The 22,788-nt window shown below is 36.4% G+C and overlaps 1 protein-coding gene across 5 annotated transcripts; it reads left to right on the top strand.

Annotated features, from left to right (window-relative positions):
- Positions 1 to 382: 382 nt before the first annotated feature.
- LOC103514430 (sodium/potassium-transporting ATPase subunit beta-2-like) lies at positions 383 to 22,354 on the top strand. Of its 5 annotated transcripts, none has more exons than XM_026827416.1 (8): positions 2,000 to 2,135; positions 5,128 to 5,192; positions 17,972 to 18,232; positions 19,605 to 19,729; positions 20,437 to 20,493; positions 20,886 to 20,996; positions 21,325 to 21,493; positions 22,001 to 22,329. In XM_026827416.1, exons 1-8 carry the CDS (start codon positions 2,026 to 2,028, stop codon positions 22,099 to 22,101), a joined length of 999 nt encoding a protein of 332 aa, XP_026683217.1. In that variant the 5' UTR covers positions 2,000 to 2,025; the 3' UTR covers positions 22,102 to 22,329. The 5 variants fall into 5 exon arrangements, with proteins under 5 accessions (XP_017301709.1, XP_026683217.1, XP_026683218.1 ...); XM_026827415.1 differs by lacking the exons at positions 2,000 to 2,135; positions 5,128 to 5,192 and adding exons at positions 7,823 to 7,971; positions 9,555 to 9,763 and having other exon boundaries at positions 22,001 to 22,354; XM_026827417.1 differs by lacking the exons at positions 2,000 to 2,135; positions 5,128 to 5,192 and adding an exon at positions 2,284 to 2,316 and having other exon boundaries at positions 22,001 to 22,354.
- The last annotated feature ends 434 nt before the right edge of the window (positions 22,355 to 22,788 follow it).

Genomic DNA, 22,788 nt, shown 5'->3' with positions numbered 1-22,788 from the left:
TTTTTGTCCCATTAAAAAGAAATCAACAAATTATTCAACATCTTCAAATGGGATTCAGAGAATTAATAGGGTGTAAGTGGGCTTTATTATTATTATACACATGAGGAGGCCAGAATACAACAGAAGGTAATAAACATCAATTATTTCAAATGTTAATTCAAAATTATATATGTATTTGCGAAATGAGGAGAACAGAGAACGACGCTGTTTTCAGAAAAAGTTCCAGTCTACAACAGCTGTTTTATTTTCTAAATTCTACCACTTCACTTTTGTCCTATATTCAATACTGAAGATGACGTGAACTAGTGAACAGTTCATTCCATATTATTCCTTGCAGGTCGATGCTGAGAAGTCCTAAAAGCTGGTTTTATTTGCTTATTCTTTATTTCAGTAAATACGAGGGATTCTCACAGCACGGACCCAACATGACAGAGGCGAACAATAAGGCTAAAACCAGGAAGAAATCAAGCATCAAAATAACAGAGGACAATTACTACTTCTATGAGAAACCGCCTGAAATATCCACCTTAGAATCCTTGCAGATATTCCTGTATAATGAGAAAACTGGGGAGATATTGGGCAAAACAGGAGAAAGATGGGGTAAGTGCAACAAAGGGATCCCTACTTTTAAAACACCCTGTAATAAGTTTTGTGGTTTCACTTTTACAACACCTGTGCAGTTATCCAGTCTGTCATAACCTCCTTGGTAGTTTTGTTTACTTCATTTTTGAAATTTTTTGTGCAAGCAAATCCTGTGGGAGTTTCCATTCGGTGTTCAGTATGCCTGGATGTTACTTATCTTCGCTCTCACTACAGTGTACAGTCTGTCGTGTCCTCTCATCACACCATTCGGTCTACTCTACCTATGTCTCAAACATCTAGTCGATAGGTAACTAAAAACTCGACTTGAATTGATTAAGATCACGTTACCTTACCTAAGGTTTTGAAAGGGGATGATTAAATTTGAAATCCAGTATGCACCTAAGAACATCTTTGAGTTTAGGTTTTGAACTAGTATCCATGTAAAAACATCTTTGAATTTAGTCATTTCGAAGTTAGTACGCACGTAAGAATATCTTTGAGTTCAAGTTTTGAAGCTAGTGTCCATGTGAGAACATTAAAATAAATTTAATAAATATGTACAACTAACATAATTAACTTAAAAATTAAATAATTATTAAATCGGGCTGAATACGTAGGTATTTCGTTTTTATAAATTTAATTACATAATTTTGCCTGTAGGTACATTGCATATTGCAGAGGTTGTGAAATTGAGGGGTGATCTAGAAGGGCATAACTGCAAAAACATAGTTTCGAGATCATTGCGTTTAAAGTTTTCATTTTCAAATGAACACAATGTAATAGGGTTCACAAAATTGGCCATAACTTATCGCAGAACAGAGATAGAAAGATGATTCTTTCACAGTCATGTTCAGAACAAAATTTGCTATCCAAAAATGCAGACTCCCGAAAAAGGGCGTAAGTGACGTTATGTGTTATGTCCTTTTTCCAGATCACGCCTCAATTTTTCCTCCATAAGCTTAAGCATCAGAAAATCCAAGTAGGGGCACCTAGGTAGGTATAATGTTGGGAAAACTTATTCTAGATCATAGGTTAGGTATTTGCTAGCTTTGGTAGAACTGTTGTTAATCTGTTATCTTCTTTTCACAATAACCAAATCGATTTTCGAGACATTTTTTGTGGTTACCTACCTACTGAGAAGAGTAGGTAGGTAGTGTAGGTACTGTAAGCAAACCATTATTTTACTTCTATTTTATTGCTCTCGAGTTAAATTCATGTACCTGTGAAGTTTCAAAATGCCACGAAAGTTATCTCAGTCTGAGAAGTTCGCCTTGTCAGAAGTGAACGGTGACTCTGATGTCTATTCTTCATATGAAAAACCAGTCCAATTGCCTTTAACTCAAAGGCTAAAATTAATTTTAATCCCATTTTAAAGTTCAAACCATTATTTTACTTCTATTTTATTGCTCTCGAGTTAAATTCATGTACCTGTGAAGTCTCAAAATGCCACGAAAATTATCGCAGTCGGAGAAGTTCGCCTTGTCAGAAGTGAACGGTGACTCTGATGTCTATTCTTCATATGAAAAACCAGTCCAATTGCCTTTAACTCAAAGGCTGAGCTAGGACTCGAACCACGCTCTCCAAATGAGCGAACCTGTCCCTGTTCCACGAAACTATGTTGTAGTTGACATTTTACAACGTGAATATTGCCGCGCGTTGCCTGTGAAGAGGTTTGTGGAATACAAACCAATGCAGAAACTGGGGAGATCATGGGCAGAACCTCAGGAAGTTGGGGTAAGAGATAATGTCATAGCAACTTGATTTGTGAAATCTTGAAAACCAAGCTAGGTACCTAATTCTCATGTTTCAATGCAGAAACTGGGGAGATCATGGGCAGAACCTCAGGAAGTTGGGGTAAGAGATAATGTCATAGCCACTTGATTTGTGAAATCTTGGGTAACTATGCAGAAGTCACGTCCGTGGAAAAGAAAAGCTCCTTTTTGTATTATTTAACCTAACCCTATAATAACACTGGTCACTGCTCGTTTGTGCCAGTTCCTTTGGTAGCAATATGCCACGGACGTGACTTCTGCTCAAGCACTAAATCTTGAAAACCAAGATACCTAATTCTCATGTTTGCAACAGGTGTCTTTAGTTTAGCCACACAGAATAACAATGCACCACTATACAAATATATATTTTCAATAACAAAAAGTAGTGGTGGGGTTACGTCAAAATATTGAATGTGGAAGGCAAAGTGCAAATTTGTTTCAGAAACAGACAGTAGATCGTGTAATGTTAGAGCCTTTGTAATTAAAATTGCATTATTTACAAACAGTAGATATGTACAAAAAACCCTAAGGATATAAATATGGAGTTTCAAAATTCCATTGATGTCCGGATGGTAGACCCAGAGTATGAGAATATACATAGACATGTTAGTTTAGCCAAGTTGCCTGAATCTTCATCTTCAGAAACATTGACCATCAGTAGCTACTTACTGTATGATTATGAACAAGGTGTTGTGACTCTTCTGCTTCTGAAGTGAGGTAGAGTGAAAAATCCAAAAAGAAACTTCTCATTTTTGAAACTGAGGTGTCATAAAGAAAAATAAATCAAGCGATCCATTATTTTGTGACTTCAATACCACAAACGGGCAATTTTTTTCCCTAACCCCACCACTACTTTTTGTTATTGAAAATATATATTTGTATAGTGGTGCATTGTTATTCTGTGGTATTTCCTCTGTAAGATTTGCACAATTGCACTGAGCGAAATGTAAAAGTGCAAAGTTCCTTCTGGTACATGGTCAAATTTAGTACGACCGATCGTGTAATGTAGCTTTGTGTACTTAACGTGTTACGTACTTATTTTATATTTTACAATGTTTTAGCCTTATTTTTACTTAGTTTGGAAGTTAGATACTGATTTACATGTTGTGCTGTGTCTGTGTTAGATATTTCAGTGTATCTATTGAGATTATTTATATGTTTTTATTGTTTTTTAAGTATCATCCCTCCTCTAGAATGAAATTTCTCCTATGCATTCAAGCTTTATAAATTATTTTGTGATCATATAAACTCCTGACACTAATTGGATATTGAGTGTCGTAATTAGCTTTTTACAAACAAGAGTGCCCCTATTATCAGATTGTTACTTAATAAATAGGTAAAAATTAAAATATGTAGGAATGATTAAAAAATAATCCTCAAATATCTCCTATCATTTCTGAGCTTACTATGTTAATTATGTTTTTATTGTTTTTTAAGTATCATCCCTCCTCTAGAATGAATTCAATTTCTCCTATGCATTCAAGCTTTATAAATTGTTTTGTAATCATATGAACTCCTGAAACTAATTGGCTATTGAGTGTCGTAATTAGCTTTTTACAAACAAGAGTGCCCCATATTATCAGATTGTTACTAAATAAATAGGTAAAAATTAAAATATGTAGGAATGATTAAAAAATAATCCTCAAATATCTCCTATCATTTCCGAGCTTACTATGTTAGTTTTCTTGGTGCTTAATCTGACAACTATTCCCATTTTAAGCTGGGATAACTTTTCCTTCATAAAATAAAGTTATTTTAATACTTATATAGGTACCAAATACCTTTTACCTTATATTTGGTCCTTCGGGCCGGATATTTTCTTAGGGACATATTCTTGTCCTTCGCGGGTATTTTCCTAGTAATACTTTTGGGTAAGCTATTATTAATCAGAAATACTGAAGAGTGATAAATAAGTACCTAATTGCCGACATGGTGTACATTAGGTACACGTATTTTTCAATAGTGAAAATTAATCGCATCCTAATCAGCTCATTCGTTACTAAAGTGATGCTCAAGTTTTGTATAGAAAATATTACATGATTTAGTTTTAATTAAATTTAATGCTACGCATTTCATCACTCTTCGTTTGTTTACTTTGTATTATTTCTGTTGTGATAATATTAATTTTTGTTTTGCGTCCCAAAGAATTTTCGTTTTAATTTCTCCCATCTGCTGGAAACCGAGATCCTTTTGATTTTTGTTGCAATATTTTCGTTTTGACGAAATAATTTTGATTTAGGAAAAAATAATAAATATTTTGTTTGATTTGAAATTTATTTATTTATTTATTGAATTTTATTTGTACGGAATTGATTAATAAATGGAATTTATACCGAATAATAAATATTATACCTGAGTGTACTTTATTATATTGCGATTTGTGTTTACAATTCGGTCATGAGTCATTCATGAAACCCACTGGAAAATTTGAAAGACTTGGATAGGAACCTGAGAATACAGTGTAACATGAGAATTCAATACACCTACATATACAAAGTTACAAAGCAATGTGGGGCTCTATATTTTATATTGACTTTGTGTTGCCTGTTCAGAGTCAGTGAGATGATTTCGCTACATAGCATTAGCATTATCATAAGACGTCTGTAAATTAAGATATTAAGCTATCATATCGAGTTAAATTCATGTACCTGTGAAGTCTCAAAATGCCACGAAAATTATCGCAGTCGGAGAAGTTCGCCTTGTCAGAAGTGAACGGTGACTCTGATGTCTATTCTTCATATGAAAAACCAGTCCAATTGCCTTTAACTCAAAGGCTGCAGAACTATTTGTACAATGCAGAAACTGGGGAGATCATGGGCAGAACCTCAGGAAGTTGGGGTAAGAGATAATGTCATAGCAACTTGATTTGTGAAATCTTGAAAACCAAGCTAGGTACCTAATTCTCATGTTTGCAACAGGTGTCTTTAGTTTAGCCGAGTTGCCTGAATCTTCATCTTCAGAAACATTGACCATCAGTAGCTACTTACTGAATGATTATGAACAAGGTGTTGTAACCCTTCTGCTTCTGAAGTGAGGTAGAGTGAAAAATCCAAAAAGAAACTTCTCATTCTTGAAACTGAGGTGTCATAAAGAAAAATAAATCAAGCCATCCATTAATTTGTGACTTTAATACCACAAACGGGCAATTTTTTCCTCTAACCTTTTTGAATCCAGTTTATCATCACACCAAAGGAGCAAACCTTGGTGTGTGTGGGTGTGTGTGTGTGTGTGTGTGTGTGTGTGTGTGTGTTGAAAAATTCGACATTTTCGTCGTTCAGACGGTCTGACGTAATATTTGGGTTGGTTTGTGTGGTTGTTGTTTTGTTTTTTTTTTTTTTTTTTTTTTTTTAAAGCCAAGCCATGAATTGGATCCAAGACAAGAATGCCTTTTCTACAAACACATGTTGACTTTATGCAAGTTATAATGTATTTTTCTACATACTTGTTAGGTAGTTCAATATAAATTATAACAACCCTCAGTGGTGTAGGAGTTAACACAGTGGACATCAGACCTGGAGATTGTTGGTTCAAGTCCAAGCGCCGCGAACCGGGGAAAAAGTCATGGAGAGGCAGCCTTCTTAGGTCGAGGTTTACCAAAGCGGATTATCTCGGTAGGTATTGAGTTCGATCTGAGGTTACCCCGGGTATTAAGTGTAGGGAAATCCTCTTGTGATCTTAATCCTGAATTGGTAAACCCCGACCTTATTGCTGAGGTCATACTGGGCTTTTCTACCTCGTCTTTTCGCTGAGATTTCAATTTTACTCCTCAGTTGTCCTCGTGAGGCTGAGTGGATCCCGAACTAGCACGTGTAGTCCCAGGCGATCACCCGTCCAGATATCAATCAGACAAAACGTAGTAATAACCTGTCGAGTACCTACTTACCCGTTCTGAGAACGAACCTTATCTGTAAAGGTAAAATTCGCCCCGGGCGGAAATCGAACTCGTGACCCAGGGCTTACAAGGCGAACGCGCTACCCTCCAAGGTACCTAGCTACCCATCTTGTAAAATTTCAATATGAGAAAATAATGGTTTAATGCAATGTGACCGCTTTGCAATAGGTACCTTTCTAGACTACCTAGGTAGGTAGGTAGGTACCTAAAAAAAGAAGAAAAAAATCGAGGAGAAAAAAAAAAAAAAAAAAGATCAATGCATGCATTGATCTTTTTTTTTTTGTGCATTATGACATTTAGAATGTTATTTTTTTTTTTTCATCCATTATCCATCAATAATTGTTCTCCAACAGGTTTTTGAATTGATAATTTTGTCTGGTAGCTTATTCCGCACTGAATAGGAATAGAATAGGTGTTCCATATGTTTTTATTTATTTATTTTTTTTTTGTGATTAAGTAGATTAAGGAATGATTCAATTAAATACCTAAGCCTCAGGATAAGCTTGGACTTATCTGGATCATACAGGCTGAGTAAATATATTTTTAAGTAAAAGGAAATACTTATATTCAAGTACACAATAACATTCTAAATGTCATAATGCACATTTGTATGGATTGTTTAATCCAGATTTATCCGGCTATCAATAAGCATATCTACACTCTTTAGGCTGCCAAGTCTGTGTCTTTAGGCTGGGGTCCACTGGCCACCTCATGTTGTTACAGACTCTAGCCTTTAATTTCCACACCTATTTAATTTTGAACTAGTTTCTTAGGTCCATTTTGTATGCCAGATTATAAGTACCTCATTACCTGGAATAACTATAAGTAAGTACCTATGTAATTTAATGAGTACCTAGGTATGTATGTATCTAACTATATAGGTAAAATAAACATAAAGACAAGTAAGAGTACTTAGTACCTATGTACTTGGGTTTTCTTCTTATATTTAGGTTCGCCGCGAACCGGGGAAAAAGTCATGGAGAGGCAGCCTTCTTAGGTCGAGGTTTACCAAAGCGGATTATCTCGGTAGGTATTGAGTTCAATCTGAGGTTACCCCGGGTATTAAGTGTAGGGAAATCCTCTTGTGATCTCAATCCTGAGTTTGTAAACCCCGACCTTATTGCTGAGGTCATACTGGGCTTTTCTACCTCGTCTTTTCGCTGAGATTTCAATTTTGCTCCTCAGTTGTCCTCGTGAGGCTGAGTAGAACCCGAACTAGCACGTGTAGTCCCAGGTGATCACCCGTCCAGATATCAATCAGACAAAACGTAGTAATAACCTCTCGAGTACCTACTTACCCGTTCCGAGAACGAACCTTATCTGTAAAGGATAAAATTCGCCCCGGGCGGAAATCGAACTCGCGACCCAGGGCTTACGCGCTACCCTCCAAGGTACCTAGCTACCCATCTTGCAAAATTTCAATATGAGAAAATAATGGTTTGATACAATGTAACCGCTTTGCAATAGGTACCTTTCTAGACTACCTAGGTAGGTACCTACAAAAAAGAAGAAAAAAAATCGATGTCGTAGGTACGATCTTACGACAAAGACTTATCCATTGTGTTCAGATCCATGATCCATGCCTGATGAAGACTCAATGCCGCTCTCATTAGCTCATAATCATTGGCATCCTGTTTAATGTTCAGTTTGCATACTCAGTCCTCTCTATTTCTATCTCACTGGTATTCACTCTGCCATCCGTCGTGCCAGCAGATTCTCTATTGGGTGAGTAGACATTTATTTTGAAAATAAATTTAATAAATATGTACAACTAACATAATTAAATAATTATTAAATCGGGCTGAAAACAATACGTAGGTACCTATTTCGTTTTTATAAATTTAATTACATAATTTTGCCTGTACATTGCATATTGCGAAGGTTGTGAAATTGAGGGGTGATCTAGAAGGGCATAACTGCAAAAACATAGTTTCGATATCATTGCGTTTAAAGTTTTCATTTTTAAATGAACACAATAATGTAATAGGGTTCACAAAATTAGCCATAACTTATCGCAGAACAGAGATAAAAAGATGATTTTTTCAGTCATGTTCAGAACAAAATTTGCTATCCAAAAATGCAGACTCCCGAAAAAGGGCGTAAGTGACGTTATGTCCTTTTTCCAGATCACGCCTCAATTTTTCCTCCTTATGCTTAAGCATCAGAAAATCCAAGTAGGGGCACCTAGGTAGGTATAATGCTGGGAAAACTTATTCTAGATCTCTAATCATAGGTTAGGTATTTGCTAGCTTTGGTAGAACTCTGTTATCTTCTTTTCACAATAACCAAATCGATTTTCAAGACATTTTTTGTGGTTACCTACCTACTGAGAAGAGTAGGTAGGTAGTGTAGGTACTGTAAGTTAACAACAGGTGCCGCACCCCGGCACCCCCCACAAAACACGCTAAATCAGCAACAGTAGGTAAATATGTAAAGTAACGTATTCGCTACACAGAGAGAAGTGGAGGTAGGCAGGGCTGAATTTAGGGAGGGCCTCCTTGAGTTACATTTTTCTCCTTTACCGTAGGCGAGACTTCGAAAATTTTAAGCATCCCCCCCCTCGACAAAATCCTGGGTACGGCCCTGTATGTACAACCTATACTGCCTACGCTACGTAAGAAATTGGCCTAGTGGTCAATTCTTCACATTAGCTGTATAATTAGTACCTAGAGTACCCACTATACCCACCTATTAAATGAAGTTGTGATTATGCAGTGATTAGGTTCATCGATATTTGACACGGTACCTGTATTAAACATCGATACGCCCCAGTTGTGATTATGATTATGCAGTGATTAGGTTTATCGATATTTGACACGGTACCTGTATTATACATTGATACGCCCCCTTCCCGTATGAGGGACAGGTAAACCAGCTTTTTGGGGGGGGGGTCTCGATTCGGAAGTTGTGAAGTGATCCTGATAAGGTCTTATCGTCCCTAAAGCGACGAGAGAAGGAAGACAAAATAGGAGAAAGCCAGCCGTTCCGAGAGCGAACCTTATCTGTTTCTGCGCCCCGGGCGAGAATCGACCCGGCGACCTAGCGCTTGTAAGGCAGACGCGCTACCCTCCAAGCTAAAAGCTGGTTTTAAGTTGTGAAGTGATCCTGATAAGGTCTTATCGTCCCTAAAGCGACGAGAGAAGGAAGACAGGATAGGAGAAAGCCAGCCGTTCCGAGAACGAACCTTAAATCTGTTTCTAATTAAATCCGCCCCGGGCGAGAATCGACCCGGCGACCTAGCGCTTGTAAGGCAGACGCGCTACCCTCCAAGCTAAAAGTTGGTTTCATTTGCTTATTCTTTATTTCAGTAAATACGAGGGATTCTCACAGCACGGACCCAACATGACAGAGGCGAACAATAAGGCTAAAACCAGGAAGAAATCAAGCATCAAAATAACAGAGGACAATTACTACTTCTATGAGAAACCGCCTGAAATATCCACCTTAGAATCCTTGCAGATATTCCTGTATAATGAGAAAACTGGGGAGATATTGGGCAAAACAGGAGAAAGATGGGATATCCACCTTAGAATCCTTGCAGATATTCCTGTATAATGAGAAAACTGGGGAGATATTGGGCAAAACAGGAGAAAGATGGGGTAAGTCAGTAAGTGCAACAAAGGGATCCCTACTTTTAAAACACCCTGTAATAAGTTTTATGGTTTCACTTTTACAACACCTGTGCAGTTATCCAGTCTGTCGTAACCTCCTTGGTAGTTTTGTTTACTTCATTTTTGAAATTTTTTTGTAGTTGTCAAAAATTTGTCAGTTTCACTTTTACAACACCTGTGCAGTTATCCAGTCTGTCATAACCTCCTTGGTAGTTTTGTTTACTTCATTTTTGAAATTTTTTGTACTTTGTAGTATTGTAGTTGTCAAAAATTTGTCGAAGACAACGCCTTTCGCAGAAATGTTCAAGAAATTTATTTTAATTATTTAATTTAAATTAATTTTAATCCCATTTTAAAGTTCAAACCATTATTTTACTTCTATTTTATTGCTCTCGAGTTAAATTCATGTACCTGTGAAGTTTCAAAATGCCACGAAAGTTATCTTCCTGACGTCACATCAACTTTCCCATAGCAGACGACACTAGTGCAATGCGTTTGTAGTTTTGTACGCATGCGATTCGAATCCGATTTTGATGAAATGGGGCAATAATGTTGACACATAAAGGACATTTTCTCATGAAATTTTGGTCCGATTGGAGCTATTTGGGGATTTCGTAGAGGCGTTTTTTTAAAGATTTCTTCTGCTATAATTTCCTAACTCATTACTTTCTCATCGTTTCACAGGTTTACGGTTGGATACCCGAGTATTATAATGATACACAGAATTTACCCAGGGGTATGCCGGGTCAGCTGAGGAATTATATAGAAAACGTTGCCAGGACTAATCCTAAGCAGGTAAAACCAAACGCTGATCATCTACATCTCTCATCTGTTTATCTAGCAAATTATACATCATATGTGACAACTTTCAAGACAATCGACTCGAGAAGAGTGACTTAGAAAATAGGTACCTATTGTCACGATAAGATTTGAGTTGGAAAAGAAAAACGCCGCCAACCCTATCTAAATAGGAAAAAACTAGGAAGAACAATCTCTTTCAGTCTCCCAGAAGGTTGTTTATTCCTAACGAGGCTCTATATTTTACTGTATATTTAAAATGACTAGGTACCTAATTAATTGTTAAAAATTAACCATTTCAATTCAAACGCCGCCAACCCTATCTAAATAGGAAAAAACTAGGAAGAACAATCTCTTTCAGTCTCCCAGAAGGTTGTTTATTCCTAACGAGGCTCCATATTTTACTGTATATTTAAATGAGTAGGTACCTAATTAATTGTTAAAAATGAACCATTTCAATTCAATTCCTAACGAGGCTCCATATTTTACTGTATATTTAAATGAGTAGGTACCTAATTAATTGTTAAAAATGAACCATTTCAATTCAATTTTTCCCCCATTTCAGCTGAATACAGTGTGGGTATCTTGTGAAGGGGAGAACCCAGCAGACATTGAGAACCTGGGAGACATCAAGTACTATCCCAAACAAGGATTTGCCGGCTACTTCTTCCCCTATGAGAACTCAGAGGGCTACCTCAGTCCGCTGGTCGCTATCAACATTCCACGTCCGAGAAGTAAGTACCTATAGAGTTAGGTATAGACTTGATTGAAATTTCCTGTTTGACGCCATTTTCTCCTTTACTCATAAATTTACAAACATGTTTTGATACAATTTGAAATACAAGTTCGCTCGAAGCAAAGAAAATTTCTCTCTGCCCAACAACAATAAAATTTCTCTCTGCAAAGAAAATTTCTCCGTATCTAGATAGAGCAGTAGTGTAAACCTGTAAACCATTTGGTATCACGTATCACTGCGGAAACTTCTTCCCCTATGAGAACTCAGAGGGCTACCTCAGTCCGCTGGTCGCTATCAACATTCCACGTCCGAGAAGTAAGTACCTATAGAGATAGAGTTATAGACTTGATTGAAATTTCCTGTTTGACGCCATTTTCTCCTTTACTCATAAATTTACAAACATGTTTTGATACAATTTGAAATACAAGTTCGCTCGAAGCAAAGAAAATTTCTCTCTGCCCAACAACAATAAAATTTCTCTCTGCAAAGAAAATTTCTCCGTATCTAGATAGAGCAGTAGTGTAAACCTGTAAACCATTTGGTATCACGTATAACTGCGGAACTTTCCTTCCAAGCTTACATCACACCAGATTTCTGCTTAGATCTTGGAGACATGGAGCTTGAATATAAATAGCCGATGGTCCTAGTTTTACCAATCCCTTCCTAAGTTAACCCATTGATTCTGCTTGTGTTTACAGCGGGCATTAGCTTGGAGCTCATCAGATTCCCGGAGTTGTTCATGTATGCTGTACGGATATCTGTGGCCAGGTACACTAGTTTACAATTGGTATTTCAATTATTGACGTTTAAAGATGATTTATTATTTAACTAACCTTACCGCATTATTGTAGTGTAACTCGACACTCCAAGTCAACACTCAGCAGTCGGTCCTGTAAAAGTGGCTACATTCACAAGATTTGATCCAAATCCAGTCAACACTCAGCAGTCGGTCCTGTAAAAGTGACTACATTCACAAGATTTGATCCAAATCCGTACAAACATTAGAAACCCCCTTACAAAAATATTACTATTATATTGTTTTAAAAAAAATCACCTCGTAAAATACGTCATTTTCAGATCGGAGGCAGAGACAGCGAGTGTTCGCAAGCAAATCCTGTGGGAGTTTCCATTCGGTGTTCAGTATGCCTGGATGTTACTTATCTTCGCTCTCACTACAGTGTATAGTCTGTCGTGTCCTCTCATCACACCATTCGGTCTACTCTACCTATGTCTCAAACATCTAGTCGATAGGTAACTAAACACTCGACTTGATTAAGATCACGTTACCATACCTAAGGTTTTGAAAGGGGATGATTAAATTTGAAATCCAGTACGCACGTAAGAATATCTTTGAGTTCAAGTTTTGAAGCTAGTGTCCATGTGAGAACATCTTTGAGCTTAAGTTTGAGAACATCTTTTTAATCGCATCCTAATCAGCTCATTCGTTACTAAAGTGATGCTCAAGTTTTGTATAGAAAATATTACATGATTTAGTTTTAATTAAATGCTACGCATTTCATCACTCTTCGTTTGTTTACTTCGTATTATTTCTGTTGTGATAATATTAATTTTTGTTTTGCGTCCCAAAGAATTTTCGTTTTAATTTCTCCAATCTGCTGGAAACCGAGATCCTTTTGATTTTTGTTGCAATATTTTCGTTTTGACGAAATAATTTTGATTTAGGAAAAAATAATAAATATTTTGTTTGATTTGAAATTTATTTATTTATTGAATTTTATTTGTACGGAATTGATTAATAAATGGAATTTATACCGAATAATAAATATTATACCTGAGTGTACTTTATTGTATTGCGATTTGTGTTTACAATTCGATCATGAGTCATTCATGAAACCCACTGGAAAATCTGAAAGACTTGGATAGGAACCTGAGAATACAGTGTAACATGAGAATTCAATACACCTACATATATACAAAGTTACAAAGCAATGTGGGGCTCTATATTTTATATTGACTATGTGTTGCCTGTTCAGAGTCAGTGAGATGATTTCGCTACATAGCATTAGCATTATCATAAGACATCTGTAAATTAAGATATTAAGCTATCATAGCAGAGTTCGTTAATGAAAATGTCACAAAAAGAGTAAAGTGATTATTATGAGTCTTCTACAAACTCATGTTGACTTTATATAAGTTATAATATATTTTTCTACATACTTGTTAGTTCAGTATAAATCATAACAACCCTCAATGGTGTAGGAGGTAACACAGTGGACATCAGACCTGGAGATTGTTGGTTCAAGTCCAAGTCATATTCATAACTTGAGGGGCAATTCAGAAAAAGGGCAAAAATCATTTTTTTAAGTTTTGAGAAAAATGTGTTTAAAGTTTGAAAATCTTTTTACTTAATATTGGTGCATTTTAGAACTAAAACTGTAAAATAAAAAAGATGGGCCATACGCTTTTTTACATTATACGTATAATAATTACAATTTCCTTTCTTTGAAACACAATTTATTAAAGATGACATTAGTTTCACCCTTTTTCCAAATTCTCACTTTTTTGAATGAATTCTCTGAAGAGAGGTCCATCCTACACCAACTCTGACAAAAAAAGGTCTTCAAGGAAGTATAATAGTATATTACACACTGGCACATTAAGGATTTTAAGGCATGTTAAGGAGCAACGGTAAAAATGATACTAGTTAGGTATAGGTTTCACTTAAACAACAGGGCCCAAACTTTTTTTGTGATTAAGTAGATTAAGGAATGATCCAATTAAATACCTAAGACTCAGGATAAGCTTGGACTTATCTGGATCATACAGGCTAAGTAAAAGGAAAAACTTATATTCAAGTACACAATAACATTTCTAAATGTCATAATGCACATTTGTATGGATTGTTTAATCCAGATTTATCCGGCTATCAATAAGCATATCTACACTCTGTAGGCTGCCAAGTCTGTGTCTTTAGGCTGGGGTCTACTGGCCACCTCATGTTGTTACAGACTCTAGCCTTTCATTTCCACACCTATTTAATTTCTTAGGTCCATTTTGTATGCCAGATTATAAGTACCTTCCTACCTGGCATAACTGTAAGTAAGTATGTAATTTAATGAGTAGGTATCTAACTATATAGGTAAAATAAACATAAAGACAAGTAAGAGTAGTACCTATGTACTTGGGTTTTCTTCTTATATTTAGGTGGGACAGATTATGATAGAAGAACTAACAGCTGTTATCAAAGTACCTATTTATGCAACAAAATCGATTTCGAAATTTTGGCATTGTACAACATTCATTTTGAATATCTCATTTGACTAAACAGAGATATACATTTCTGCCCGTGTGTTGAAATGCTATCCACTTAGACACAGAGTTCAAGGTTAGAGATAGAATTGAGAAGGATTAACTGATTAGCCCTTGCTATGAATTAAGTTCAATTGTTACACGCTTCCTGCTCTAATATTGTAGTCATGGCTTCTACTTGGTTTAGGTCACTTGATTCACACAAAATTGTTTAATCATTGGCATCCTGTTTAATGTTCAGTTTGCATACTCAGTCCTCTCTATTTCTATCTCACTGGTATTCACTCTGCCATCCGTCGTACCAGCAGATTCTCTATTGGGTGAGTAGACATTTATTTTGAAAATAAATTTAATAAATATGTACAAGTAAAATAATTAAATAATTATTAAATCGGGCTGAAAACAATACGTAGGTACCTATTTCGTTTTTATAAATTTAATTACGTAATTTTGCCTGTACATTGCATATTGCGAAGGTTGTGAAATTGAGGGGTGATCTAGAAGGGCATAACTGCAAAAACATAGTTTCGATATCATTGCGTTTAAAGTTTTCATTTTTAAATGAACACAATGTAATAGGGTTCACAAAATTGGTCATTACTTATCGCAGAACTGAGATAGAAAGATAATTTTTTTCACAGTCATGTTCAGAACAAAATTTGCTATCCAAAAATGCAGACTCCCGAAAAAGGGCGTAAGTGACGTTATGTACTTTTTCCAGATCACGCCTCAATTTTTCCTCCTTATGCTCAAGCATCAGAAAATCCAAGTAGGGGCACCTAGGTAGGTATATAATGTTGGGAAAACTTATTCTAGATCTCTAATCATACGAGAAGCCATGAATTGGATCCAAGAATGCCTTTTCTACAAACTCATGTTGACTTTATATAAGTTATAATATATTTTTCTACATACTTGTTACTTAGTTCAGTATAAATCATAACAACCCTCAATGGTGTAGGAGTTAACACAGTGGACATCAGACCTGGAGATTGTTGGTTCAAGTCCAAGTCATATTCATAAATTGAGGGGCAATTCGGAAAAAGGGCAAAAATCAATTTTTCAAGTTTTGAGAAAAATGTGTTTAAAGTTTGAAAATCTTTTTACTTAAAATTGGTGCATTTTAGAACTAAAACTGTAAAATAAAAAAGATGGGCTGTTTGCTTTTTTACATTATACGTATAATAATTACAAATTTCCTTTCTTTGAAACTTGAAACACAATTTATTAAAGATGACATTAGTTTTACCCTTTTACCAAATTCTCACTTTTTTGAATGAACTCTCTGAAGAGAGGTCCATCCTACACCAACTCTGACAAAAAAGGTCTTCAAGGAAGTATAATAGTATATACACACTGGCACATTAAGGATTTAGCAACAGTAAAAATTATACTAGTTAGGTATAGGTTTCACTTAAACAACAGGGCCCAAACTTTTTTTTTGTGATTAAGTAGATTAAGGAATGATCCAATTAAATACCTAAGCCTCAGGATAAGCTTGGACTTATCTGGATCATACAGGCTAAGTAAATATATTTTTAAGTAAAAGGAAATACTTATATTCAAGTACACAATAACATTTCTAAATGTCATAATGCACATTTGTATGGATTGTTTAATCCAGATTTATCCGGCTATCAATAAGCATATCTATATCTACACTCTGTAGGCTGCCAAGTCTGTGTCTTTAGGCTGGGGTCTACTGGCCACCTCATGTTGTTACAGACTCTAGCCTCTATCCTTTAATTTTCATACCTATTTAATTTTGAACTAGTTTCTTAGGTCCATTTTGTATGCCAGATTATAAGTAAGTAGGTACCTTATTACCTGGCATAACTATAAGTAAGTATGTAATTTAATGAGTACCTAGGTATGTATCTAACTGTATAGGTAAAATAAACATGAAGACAAGTAAGAGTAGTACCTATGTACTAGGGTTTTCTTCTTATATTTAGGTGGGACAGATTATGATAGAAGAACTAACAGCTGTTATCAAAGTACCTATTTATGCAACAAAATCGATTTCGAAATTTTGGCATTGTACAACATTCATTTTGAATATCTCATTTGACTAAACAGAGATACCTATACATTTCTGCCCGTGTGTTGAAATGCTATCCACTTAGACACAGAGTTCAAGGTTAGAGATAGAATTGAGAAGGATTAACTGATTAGCCCTTGCTATGAATTAAGTTCAATTGTTACACGCTTCCTGCTCTAATATTGTAGTCATGGCTTCTACTTGGTTTAGGTCACTTGATTCACACAAAATTGTTTCAGCAGACAGTTCTGCAAATATCGACAATAATTATGACTTTGGCCGACTGTAGTGTACTTATTATATGCGCCTTTTTCAAGAGGTTTCATAGTGGGAACTGTAACAGTGGAGGTGTTATCGTCCCGCTTTGGCCGACTGTAGTGTACTTATTATATGCGCCTTTTTTAAGAGGTTTCATAGTGGGAACTATAACAGTGGAGGTGTTATCGTCCCAAATTTGAAGAGAAACCGAGGGATAGGATAGGAGAAAGCCAGCCTTTCCGAGAACAAACTTTTTCTATTTAGGAATAAAGTTTGCCCCGCCCAGAAATCGAACCCGCAACCTAGCGCTTAAAAGGCAAACGCGCTAACCTCTTGAGTTTTTTTATTCCTGCATTTTTGGTTTTATTGGCATTGAATTCACCTTTGTCATTTCTCCATATGTTTGTTTTGTCTGTTTGTGTTTCTTCTAAAGTATCGAGAGTGCTTCGTCTGACTTTGGCCGACTGTAGTGTACTTATTATATGCGCCTTTTTTAAGAGGTTTCATAGTGGGAACTATAACAGTGGAGGTGTTATCGTCCCGAATTTGAAGAGAAACCGAGGGATAGGATAGGAGAAGGCCAGCCTTTCCGAGAACAAACTTTTTCTATTTAGGAATAAAGTTTGCCCCGCGCAGAAATCGAACCCACAACCTAGCGCTTAAAAGGCAAACGCGCTTAACCTCTTAAGTTTTTTCCAAATTTGAAGAGAAACCGAGGGATAGGATAGGAGAAAGCCAGCCTTTCCGAGAACAAACTTTTTCTATTTAGGAATAAAGTTTGCCCTGCGCAGAAATCGAACCCGCAACCTAGCGCTTAAAAGGCAAACGCGCTTAACCTCTTAAGTTTTTTCCCCTTTTTAAGAGGTGATTTACTCTCCGAACAGTAGGTCGTTCGCGCCGATTACCAAGCAGGATGCTACCTTCCACTCTAATTAGGCTGGCTAGTGGCTAGTCACACCTTCAAATGAGTAATAATTGTTAAGTCAATATGAATGTGTCTTCTGTTATCAGGTCGGATAGGAGTGTTCTACCTGGTGTTTTACTCTGTACTAGCTGCCATGTCGGGTGTTCTCATGTGGGCATTCCTCCAGACATTGGACCCTCGTACACCCCGGTGGTTACTGGATGAAAGTCTGATCGGTACTAACCCAGGCATTGGGTTCCGACCTATCCCAGTAGAATCTGATGTAGGCAGCTCTCTCATTTGGTACAAGGCGAGTGACAGGTCAAACTATCAGTACTGGATTGATAGTCTCATCAAGTTTTTAGATGGTAAGTTATAGTAATCAACTACGTAAACGTAGGTAAATACAATCCGCATCAAAATTAGCGCAAAAAAAGAGGCAATATTTGTCTGAATTTACAGGGAAAAAAAAATTATCGAAAAATAAGATAAAAATAGCATATTCATTTGATAATTTGCACCTACAATTATGGTTTTTTATTGTTTCTTGTCTTATCTTGTACGTAAGCTACTTGCTTACCTAACTGGTAAACAGAAAAAAAAGACCTTTAATTTGATATATAGGTCGACCAGGTTTGGATAAGTCCTTCTATGGGGACAGACAGACTGACTGACTGACTGACTGACAGACAGACCGACACCGAAGCGAATACAATAGTCCGTCCCTTATACCTTTTTTATTACTATTGTAATAATAAAGGAAGGACGGACTAAAAAGAAAGAAAAAAAATCGTGTGTCGCGCTTAATTTGTTGCGGTGTGTAGTTACAAATAGTTACATACATAGGTATATCTATTTAACATTTAACTAATACCTACCTGAAATGATTCAGCTTACTGTTAACACATAAGAGATATAGCTAGGTGTTAGATGTATCATATTACATTGTTCATCTCTCCCCTTCCCTACTTCTTCTTCCCTTGTGTTTGACAATAGCTGAAATTTCACCCTTACATATTGTACTATCATGTATATAAATCCAGTTTGTTCTAGATTCCATTGCCTATTGATCCACTTTTTACCATTTCTATTGTATGCCTACCTACAACCTAATTGAAAGGTTTTTTTTATGTTTGTTAGCGTGTTTTTTTTCCAAAGCGAAAACTTGTTACATTGTTGGGAGTGGGGGTAGCGATTTAGGCCTTGTTCCTTGTGTTAAATCCAGTTTGTTCTAGATTCCATTTGCATTATGTATGCTATAATTGGAATTACTCCAATAAATAATCTGCTATGCTATAAATATATGTACCTACCTATATGGTTTATAACTTCCGATTATACCTACTTTAAAGAAGCTATAATTGGGGGATTTTTTGGTATAACGAAATGGGAAAACATAAAACTGTACAGGTGTCTTTGAATCCATATGTCTAATTTTAACCCACACTGTCCTCTTAAAAAGATATCTCCTCTTTCTTCTCCTAGAAGGGAGGGACAACTTTTTTGTAGACATTCTTCTTGTTTAGGGGAGCAAACTTGATCAAAAAATTGGAAGAAAAAATGTCGTGGTCATATTTGGGTTGAGGAATAAATAAAAAAATATTGTAAGAAAGGAAATGCATAAGATTGGAAGGTTAAGTAAATACATATAGTACATTTTCAGTCCTATTCCGACAGGATAAACAAAACAAATAAAGTGTAGGTAATAAATTGATTTTTTTCCCTCGTGGTTGATTCCAGTGTACAAGAGGCCGGGTTTGACTCCAGGCCGTGGTCAAAACATTTACAACTGTGACTATGATCGTCCTCCCGGTAGAGGGCAGGTGTGTGATGTGGATGTCAAACTATTTGATCCTTGCACTGAGGAAAACCATTTCAATTATCACAAGTCCGGACCTTGCCTATTCCTGAAACTGAACAAAGTAAGTGTTCCTCCAATAGACCTTATGTGCTTGTTTAGGTGAGGTTTTATAGTAAAAAAAAATGGAGAGCCAGGTTTTTTTTTCCTACGGATCCTGAGATAAATCGATTTAAAACATACCACAAGTCCGGACCTTGCCTATTCCTGAAACTGAACAAAGTAAGTGTTCCTCCAATAGACCTTATGTGCTTGTTTAGGTGAGGTTTTAAAGTCAAAGAAAAAAAAATGAAGAGCCAGTTTTTTTTTCCTACGACTTGTGGATCCTGAGATAAATCGATTTAAAACATACCGGTAAATTATCGCGTGCGGGAGCGTATGTCCTGACATCACATCAACTTTCCCATAGCAGACGACACTAGTGCAATGCGTTTGTAGTTTTGTACGCATGCGATTCGAATCCGATTTTCATGAAATGGGGCAATAAACATAAAGGACATTTCTCATGACATTTTGGTCCGATTGGAGCTATTTCGGGATTTCATAGAGGCGTTTTTTTAAAGATTTCTTCTGCTATAATTTGCTAACGCATTACTTTCTCATCGTTTCACAGGTTTACGGTTGGATACCCGAGTATTACGTGACTATGATCGTCCTCCCGGTAGAGGGCAGGTGTGTGATGTGGATGTCAAACTATTTGATCCTTGCACTGAGGAAAACCATTTCAACTATCACAAGTCCGGACCTTGCCTATTCCTGAAACTGAACAAAGTAAGTGTTCCTCCAATAGACCTTATGTGCTTATTTAGGTGAGGTTTTAAAGTCAAAAAAATGAAGAGCCAGGTTTTTTTCCTATGACTTCTGGATCCTGAGATAAATCGATTTAAAACATATCGGTAAATTATCGCGTGCGGGAGCGTATGTCCTGACGTCACATCAACTTTCCCATAGCAGACGACACTAGTGCAATGCGTTTGTAGTTTTGTACGCATGCGATTCGAATCCGATTTTGATGAAATGGGGCAATAATGTTGACACATAAAGGACATTTTCTCATGAAATTTTGGTCCGATTGGAGCTATTTGGGGATTTCGTAGAGGCGTTTTTTTAAAGATTTCTTCTGCTATAATTTCCTAACTCATTACTTTCTCATCGTTTCACAGGTTTACGGTTGGATACCCGAGTATTATAATGATACACAGAATTTACCCAGGGGTATGCCGGGTCAGCTGAGGAATTATATAGAAAACGTTGCCAGGACTAATCCTAAGCAGGTAAAACCAAACGCTGATCATCTACATCTCTCATCTGTTTATCTAGCAAATTATACATCATATGTGACAACTTTCAAGACAATCGACTCGAGAAGAGTGACTTAGAAAATAGGTACCTATTGTCACGATAAGATTTGAGTTGGAAAAGAAAAACGCCGCCAACCCTATCTAAATAGGAAAAAACTAGGAAGAACAATCTCTTTCAGTCTCCCAGAAGGTTGTTTATTCCTAACGAGGCTCCATATTTTACTGTATATTTAAATGAGTAGGTACCTAATTAATTGTTAAAAATGAACCATTTCAATTCAATTTTTTTCCCCCATTTCAGCTGAATACAGTGTGGGTATCTTGTGAAGGGGAGAACCCAGCAGACATTGAGAACCTGGGAGACATCAAGTACTATCCCAAACAAGGATTTGCCGGCTACTTCTTCCCCTATGAGAACTCAGAGGGCTACCTCAGTCCGCTGGTCGCTATCAACATTCCACGTCCGAGAAGTAAGGACCTATAGAGTTATAGACTTGATTGAAATTTCCTGTTTGACGCCATTTTCTCATAAATTTACAAAAAAAGTTTTGATACTTTCTCATAAATTTACAAAAAAGTTTTTGTTACAATTTGAAATACAAGTTCGCTCGAAGCAAAGAAAATTTCTCTCTGCCCAACAACACTTTCTCTCTGCAAAGAAAATTTCTCCGTATCTAGATAGAGCAGTAGTGTAAACCTGTAAACCATTTCGTATCACGTATAACTGCGCTTTCCTTCCAAGCTTACATCACACCAGATTTCTGCTTAGATCTTGGAGACATGGAGCTTAAATATAAATAGCCGATGGTCCTAGTTTTACCAATTCCTTCCTAAGTTAACCCATTGATTCTGCTTGTGTTTACAGCGGGCATCCTGCTTAGATCTTGGAGACATGGAGCTTAAATATAAATAGCCGATGGTCCTAGTTTTACCAATTCCTTCCTAAGTTAACCCATTGATTGTGCTTGTGTTTACAGCGGGCATCCTGATCAATATCAAATGCAAGGCATGGGCTAAGAACATCAAACATTTGAGAGACGGATCAGGGTCTGTACATTTTGAAATCATGGTGGATTAACAAGATACTGACTTGAGGAGAATCAACAATGCCATCAGTTTCCAATACTCTGGGAACTTTGAGAACTATAGACAATAATTTCTTTGTCCTTGACCTAAGAACCTTGGAGTTATTCTACAAGGAATTTCTTACAATTCGCACTTTACAACTCTTATGACGTAATAATACGTAGGACAACAAAGTGAAAACATTGTATGATTTTCTATTAGTAGTCGTAGTGAGTGGTGACGTCAAAATGTTGTCAAATTCGAAATACAAATTGTGAAGTTGCTTAGCAACTCAGGTCACTTGACAAGAATTCCTTGACCTAAGAACCTTGGAGTTATTCTACAAGGAATTTCTTACAATTCGCACTTTACAACTCTTATGACGTAATAATACGTAGGAAAACAAAGTGAAAACATTGTATGATTTTCTATTAGTAGTCGTGGTGACGTCAAAATATTGTCGAATTCGAAATACAAATTGTGAAGTTGCAGGTCACTTGACAAGAAGACAAAGTGAAAACATTGTATGATTTTCTATTAGTAGTCGTGGTGACGTCAAAATATTGTCGAATTCGAAATACAAATTGTGAAGTTGCTTAGCAACTCAGGTCACTTGACAAGAATTCCTGTCATTCTTCAACTGGTTGAAAGTTCTCTTGCCTTTACCAAATAGTTTTGGTGTTATTTATCCCACAGTTCA

This window comes from Diaphorina citri, unplaced genomic scaffold (assembly GCF_000475195.1).
Source record: "Diaphorina citri unplaced genomic scaffold, Diaci psyllid genome assembly version 1.1 scaffold1142, whole genome shotgun sequence".
NCBI lineage: Eukaryota > Metazoa > Arthropoda > Insecta > Hemiptera > Psyllidae > Diaphorina > Diaphorina citri.
The sequence above is the reverse complement of the archived record's forward strand: the minus strand, read 5'-3'. Positions and strand labels throughout refer to the sequence as shown.